The 6,757-nt window shown below is 46.6% G+C and overlaps 1 protein-coding gene across 4 annotated transcripts; it reads right to left on the bottom strand.

The window, feature by feature from the left end:
- Positions 1-880: 880 nt before the first annotated feature.
- On the bottom strand, positions 881-6,326 carry MRPS33 (mitochondrial ribosomal protein S33). Of its 4 annotated transcripts, none has more exons than XM_081024098.1 (3): positions 6,212-6,326; positions 3,453-3,804; positions 881-1,033 (listed from the first exon to the last, which is right to left on the bottom strand). In XM_081024098.1, exons 2-3 carry the CDS (start codon positions 3,668-3,670, stop codon positions 928-930), a joined length of 324 nt encoding a protein of 107 aa, XP_080880224.1. In that variant the 5' UTR covers positions 3,671-3,804; positions 6,212-6,326; the 3' UTR covers positions 881-927. The 4 variants fall into 4 exon arrangements, with proteins under 4 accessions (XP_080880224.1, XP_080880225.1, XP_080880226.1 ...); XM_081024099.1 differs by having other exon boundaries at positions 3,453-3,717; positions 6,212-6,324; XM_081024100.1 differs by having other exon boundaries at positions 3,453-3,734; positions 6,212-6,268.
- Positions 6,327-6,757: the final 431 nt, after the last annotated feature.

Below are 6,757 nucleotides of genomic sequence, written 5' to 3'. Positions count from 1 at the left end.
CTTGAGATTTGTGTCCCCCCCCCCCCCAATGCCTGCCTTATTTCCCGTAATCTTAAAATTGTTTCAATCTGTTTGTGATATTGTGTTGTGTTTTAATTGTCGCAATTTGCCCTGGGAACTTGGCATAACAAATTGTAATACAGTGGTACCTCTGGTTAAGTACTTAATTCGTTCTGGAGGTCCATTCTTAACCTGAAACTGTTCTTAACCTGAAGCACCACTTTAGCTAATGGGGCCTCCTGCTGCCGCCGTGCCACCGGAGAACAATTTCTGTTCTCATCCTGAAGCAAAGTTCTTAACCTGAAACACTATTTCTCGGTTAGTGGAGTCTGTAACCTGAAGCGTATGTAACCCAAGGTACCACTGTACTACTTCCGCTACCACTACTGATAATACTACTAAACAGGACCGGCTAGCTAAACTATTTTTGCTCAGGGGCAACGTCAGGGTGGCAACTGGAATAAAATATTGGGAGGGCCCAGGTAAGCCCCACCCTGCAAAATCGATCACAAGACGCAGGGCATGCACACCATTTGAATGGCCATGTTTGTCAACTATGGCCTGGCACCTTCAAATATTTTTCTTTGGGGTGGGGAAGGGACCTTTGTCTCTAGGGGTTGGCTCCTCTGGGCAACATTCATCCTTGGCCCACCCTCTGGAGGCCGCAAGTCCTCAGGACACCCCCTCTGCTGACCCCAGCAGAGAGTGGGTCCACCCTCTTTTTGCTATCGCCACCACCACCAAAATTGACGGGGTCATGCAGATGAATCTGTTACAGCCTTTCTCTTCCTTATGTTATAGGGGCAAGATGTTTGCAAAGGATGCCTCGTCTTGAGATAAATTCCCCGGCCTACTGAAAGTCTAGTAAACAGTCACCATCTGTCCAAGATGTGTTTATTAAATACAAGGTCTACTGCAACAACGGTGTTATTTCTTCTTCAGCGCTCTCTTTCCTTCTCCTTTCACAGGGCGTCCTTTCCCGCGCAGCTTTTTCAGCCGTTTCATCTCGTCTTTGAAATCTTCGTGTTCATCTCTGAAATGAAAGAAACAAAGCTGGTTAAAAGCACTGAAGCGTTGGTATCTGCAGGGATTTTTAATTTATTTTTTTTAAGGGGGAGGAACATAATTGAAAAGTGAGAGCAGGCAAGTTTCAAACTAAACGGATGAGAACAATGCCTGCACATTTTGCCTAGTATTTAGTGTTCAAACATAGTTGCACTATTTTCTTACATGACATGGGATAGCCATAAGGTTGGATGGGTTTGAATGAGAAACAGGAGACAAGCCTCATGTTTAGTTCTTTAGCGAGTGTTTTCTCAAACAGCTCATAGGCCAGCTTTGCATATAACACTATACCATGGTTTCAACAAGGTATGATTTGACTTTATTTATTGAACTTATATCCTGTTCTTTCTCCAAAAGGAGGCCTGAGGAGCAGACATGTCAGCACTAAAATAACACTATTAAAACTTTCAGAATCCGTTAAACCAACCTTTTAAAACTAGTTAAAAACTCTCAAATCAATGATTTCAGGGTCACGAGGGGCAGAACTTTCAGCTATCAAAGGCCTGGGTAAGCTGTAGCAAAGATAAACCATGCATGCCTTGTTTTGTGAAAAGCTTGGGTTTGTTTTCTGGATGTTTTGCTTTTGAAGCTTAATGAACATGTCCAGTGGGATGGCCCAATCAAGCCATTGCTAAAGAAGGGTGTCGCATTTGCATGCAACACCAAGTCATTGTTAAAAAATAAACCAAGGTTCTTATACCAGTAACAAACCCTGGCTTCAAATCATGGTTTGTGACAGCAAACAAGCCATAGTTAAGCTGCTGGGGAGGGTGTGGATAATCAGTCAAACCATGGTTTAACGTCATGTGTGAACCAGACCAGAACCTAAAGGGTGACCTGAAGAGGTAAGTAAGTATGTATGTGTAGAGAAGGTGACATCTCACCCATCTTCTAATAAAACCAACTTCTTAGACTTATAGAGCATAAATATTTAAGTTTGATCCTTAATGATAGCAATGCTACTGACCATAGTCCACAATTTTCAAGTCACAACCATGAGGGCTAGGTATATACTTCCATAAAATGGAAATTGAGACCAATGCCTTTCAGGAATCCAGGTTTCAGGTACAATAATGTGATGGCCTATGTAAAGACTCATAGAAATGCCTCAGCTAAGAGCAATACAAATTCCCCTTGCAGCCAAGAAAAAAGATTTCTTGCAAAGTACTCTTTATCCTTCACTAGTTATCCTTTTAGTCTTCCCGCTTAACACATTATTGAAACTTGTACCCTTCTGTCAATGTGGTATTATTAAAACTGCCAGGGATCATGCAAAAGTTTTGAAGGGGGTGGGGGAGCTTTAATGAGACCCAAGAGAGAAATCGCTTCACGTGTCTTGTTTGGCTGCAGGAAGCATTCTGCTTACACTTCATAGGATCAGAGTATGCCTTTTAATAAAGCCAACTTTGATTAAAGAGCCTTGAACTGAATTAGAGCTTTAATTTTGATTTACCTTTCCGAGTTGCTCTACTTGTCCATTAGCGAGATAATGTCGTTTGCCTAAGGCTGTCAAGCTGCTAATATTATTAGATGTTCATGAAGTACCTTTCAGGCCGTGATTTTGTTCCACCCCCATAAAATGCCTACTGACTATTTGCCTGCAGCCAAATGCATTTCTGAAAAGTGAGATTGTGAACCCATGCAGGCATCTCTGAGTAAGAGACCTGCTAAAGAAAGGTGCTTGCAAGAGCCAAGTGTGTAATTTACATCTTTCCTACGCCAAAGGGATGCCCTCCTGTGAAATGGGCAGCTGTGACATTTTCTCCCCAGCAACAGAGAACACCTGGATGGCTGTAATACCGGATTTAAAAATAGCAGCATGCACTGTCTGTTATGCAAAAAGCATTATGAAGCCAGTATGATGTCAAAAAAAGCTAGATTTCATGGCTTAAAATGTTGTTTGGAAGACGCTGGCCTGATAACAGAGAAAACAGGAAACCATGGCTCATATCCAGCAATAAAGCTACCTTCAGCGTTGTGGGTCCAGTTTTATGGAACTCCCTTCCAGCTGAAGTCAGACAAGTCCCCTCCCTGTTGGGCTGAAGACTTTAATTCAGTAGACATTTTTATTGATATCTGATTTTATAGTTTTAACTGGTTTTAATTTTTTGTATTTTATCTTTGTAAAACACTTTGGCTATTGTAGTGCAGTGGTATATAAATGAATCAATAAATAAAAGCTGGTGAGCTGAAGGTTCCCCTCTCTCGATTCCACTAAAAAGACCTGAATTTGAAATCTTGTGCACACCAAACACATGGTTCCTTCCTCTCTGCCCGAAGCAAAGAAGCAGGCTCAAACCACCTTCACCAGCTGTAGATTATAAGGAGCCACCTTCTCCTCTCAGTCCCCTATTCTCCCTTCATCATCACCCCCTCGCCTGGATCACCTGTAGAGACCATAGTAGCGAAGTTTCGTCATGAGGTTGTGGTAGGTATTGTGCGGAGGATACCAGCCATAAACTTCCTTCCGTTTCGCATAGGGCTGCTCGCTTAACAGCTTCACGACTTTCATGGACGATGCATCAGTTGGGCGAGCCACTTCTCCAAATATCCGAGCGCTCAAGTGGGCCATCCGTAAAGCGTAGTAGGACAGATTGGATGACATCTCCAAGCACAAACTGGGCGGCACATGGAATTGTAGGCACCTCCTCACTAGAAGTGGGGGAAGGCTGCAGTAGTGAGACAGTCCAGTACGCCAAGAGTATGTTTCAATCAAACGTCTACTTCCATTTTCAATCTCTATTTTAAAAGAACATACAAAGTGTTCTTGCAATTTAAAAAATTTTCTTCTAAAGATTCTCATTAAGCCTTCATATTCTTAAAACATTTTGTACCTTCAAAACTTACCTTTTCCATTAAGCTATCGGCATAGCCCAGGCTTCCCAAGCCTGGTGCCCTCCAGATGCTTTGAACAACAGCTGCCATCATATTTGATCATTGGCTATGCCGGCTGGTGGGAGGAGATGCAGTCCAGAATATCTAGAGGACACCAGGTTGGAATAGCCTCCTAGTTCAAACTCCCAGCAACTAAAAAGAAGTCTAAGCATTTGCATATATTTGTCCCATTACTAATGGCCCTTTTTTACATCCTCCTTGAGTTCTTTTGCCTGGCTTGAACTTTTATAGGCCCATCTGAACTATATATTTAAAGCAGTACCAGATCATTTTAAAGAGTCGTGGTGGGCACTAGAAAATCTTGGAAAGCATAGTTTGTTAAAGCTGCTGATAACTGTTAGGAGATCTTTATTCCTCTCATGGAGCTACAATTCCCAGAGTTCCATGGGTAGAACTGATTGTTAAACCAACACGAGAACTGTAGCTCTGTAGTTAGATTGTCTCCTACAGCTCTCAGCACCCTTTAACTACAAATCCCAGGATTCTTTGGAGGGAGCCATAGCTGTTTAAAGTGCCATGATACTGCAAACGTATAATGCAGATATGACCATAATGCTTCTTGCTTTTCTGGATGGAGGTCCGAGAGGGGTGTGTGAGACAATGAGACTGCGTGAAGAAACTGGCACACTGTGGAAAGGCAAAATCTGTACTTGTTGCTCCAACTGCTTTCGCCTAGGGCGCATGCCCCCATTGCTAGCATGCAGCCCTGGAAAGTTGCTGAGAAGAAAAAGCGGCCCCTGGACTGAAAAGGGGTAAGGAACCTGCGGCCTTCCAGATGCTGTTTCAATTGCACTCTATCTCTCACCAGCCCCAGTACAGGGATTCGATATAGCAGGGACTTCTTTAAAGAGAGATATCTTAGGGAAAGAAAGGTGAAGCTTTTGGGAAGAAATGCAGTTGGAGGGAAGGTCAAGGAGGAAGAAGCTGCAGGAGGAGCCTGGGCATGTTTGCTCACAAGTACTTTACTGTGGGTTAAACCACAGAGCCTAGGACTTGCCAATCAGAAGGTCGGTGGTTCGAATCCCCGCAATGGGGTGAGCTCCCGTTGCTCGGTCCCTGCTCCTGCCAACCTAGCAATTCGAAAGCACTTCAAAGTGCAAGTAGATAAATAGGTACCGCTCCGGCGGGAAGGTAAATGGCGTTTCCGTGCGCTGCTCTGGTTCGCCAGAAGTGGCTTAGTTATGCTGGCCACATGACCCAGAAGCTGTATGCCGGCTCCCTCGGCCAATAAAGCGAGATGAGCGCCGCAACCCGAGTCGGCCACAACTGGACCTAATGGTCAGGGGTCCCTTTACCTTTACTGTACAGTGGTACCTTGGGTTAAGTACTTAATTCGTTCCGGAGGTCCGTACTTAACCTGAAACTGTTCTTAACCTGAAGCACCACTTTAGCTAATGGGCCTCCTGCTGCTGCCGCGCCGCCGGAGCACGATTTCTGTTCTTATCCTGAAGCAAAGTGCTTAACCTGAAGCACTATTTCTGGGTTAGCAGAGTCTGTATCCTGAAGTGTATGTAACCTGAAGCGTATGTAACCACTGTACTGTATCTGTTTCCGGCAAACGGATCCCAACCATTCTGATGCAAGGCTGGACTCTTGAGCGCACTTCCTGGAGAGCAAGCCCCATCCAGTTCAAAGATCCCATCGCGATCTGTACGGATTTCAGCCAAGCGTAATGCAAGGAAAACGGGACGCGGGTGGCGCTGTGGGTAAAACCTCAGCGCCTAGGACTTGCCGATCGCATGGTCGGCGGTTCGAATCCCCACGGCGGGGTGAGCTCCCGTCGTTCGGTCCCAGCTCCTGCCCACCTAGCAGTTTGAAAGCACCCTTAAGTGCAAGTAGATAAATAGGGACCGCTTACCAGCAAGAAGGTGAACGGGAAGGTAAACGGCGTTCCGTGTGCTGCGCTGGCTCGCCAGATGCAGCTTGTCACGCTGGCCACGTGACCCGGAAGTGTCTGCGGACAGCGCTGGCTCCCGGCCTATAGAGTGAGATGAGCGCACAACCCTAGAGTCTGGCAAGACTGGCCCGTACGGGCAGGGGTACCTTTACCTTTTAATGCAAGGAAGCGCGCACGGATGTGACTCGCTCCGAGGTCATGAAATTAAACGCACCCAGTTCCAAAGTTAAACGCACCCGCAAGCCCGTGCCCAGGACTCTCTCCTGGGAGTTTGCAAACGGCTTGGCTCACAACCCTCCCGGGAAAATGAAAGCAGGAGCGACCCTTTGCAAAGCGCTGCCTCCCGCACCTCACCTGCCCCAAGCGCTCCTCCGCCTGCAGGAAGCGTGCTTCCTTCTAACCGCTCCGGGTCCGAGTCCGCGCGCAAAATCTCGAAAGCGGAAGGCGCCGCCGAGGGGAACCTTGGAAGGTGAGCACGCGCATGCGCCGTATTCCCAAAGGATGCCGCCATTCGGCCGGGCCCGGGAGTGACGTCAGCGTACGGAACCCAGAGGCTCGCGGGACTCTTCTTTCAGCAGCGAGGAGCTGCAGCGCGTTTGCTTCTGAAGTGGCAGCTAGGCGGCTGGCAGGACTTGTGCCGCATAGTAGCCAAGATCCTATGGCGCACACCTAAGCCTATTAAAGCCAAGGGGCTCAATCCGCTGTATGCACTTTACAGAGGACTAAAAACCTAATGGGCTTTCTGTTTACACGTGCCCGCCTCTGCACAGGATCGGGATGCTGTTCATACGAACAGTCCTAAGCCTGTGGGTTTAGGTGGGAATCTGGGTGCACACTTGTTACTCTCCAATCCTATGCACTTGGGGGCAAACATTGCTGAACTCAGCGGGAATTGCTTCC

Source organism: Podarcis pityusensis (assembly GCF_964106645.2).
Source record: "Podarcis pityusensis genome assembly, chromosome: 10".
Classification (NCBI taxonomy): domain Eukaryota; kingdom Metazoa; phylum Chordata; class Lepidosauria; order Squamata; family Lacertidae; genus Podarcis; species Podarcis pityusensis.
Note: the sequence above shows the minus strand (reverse complement) of the source record. Positions and strands in the feature narration are given on the sequence as shown.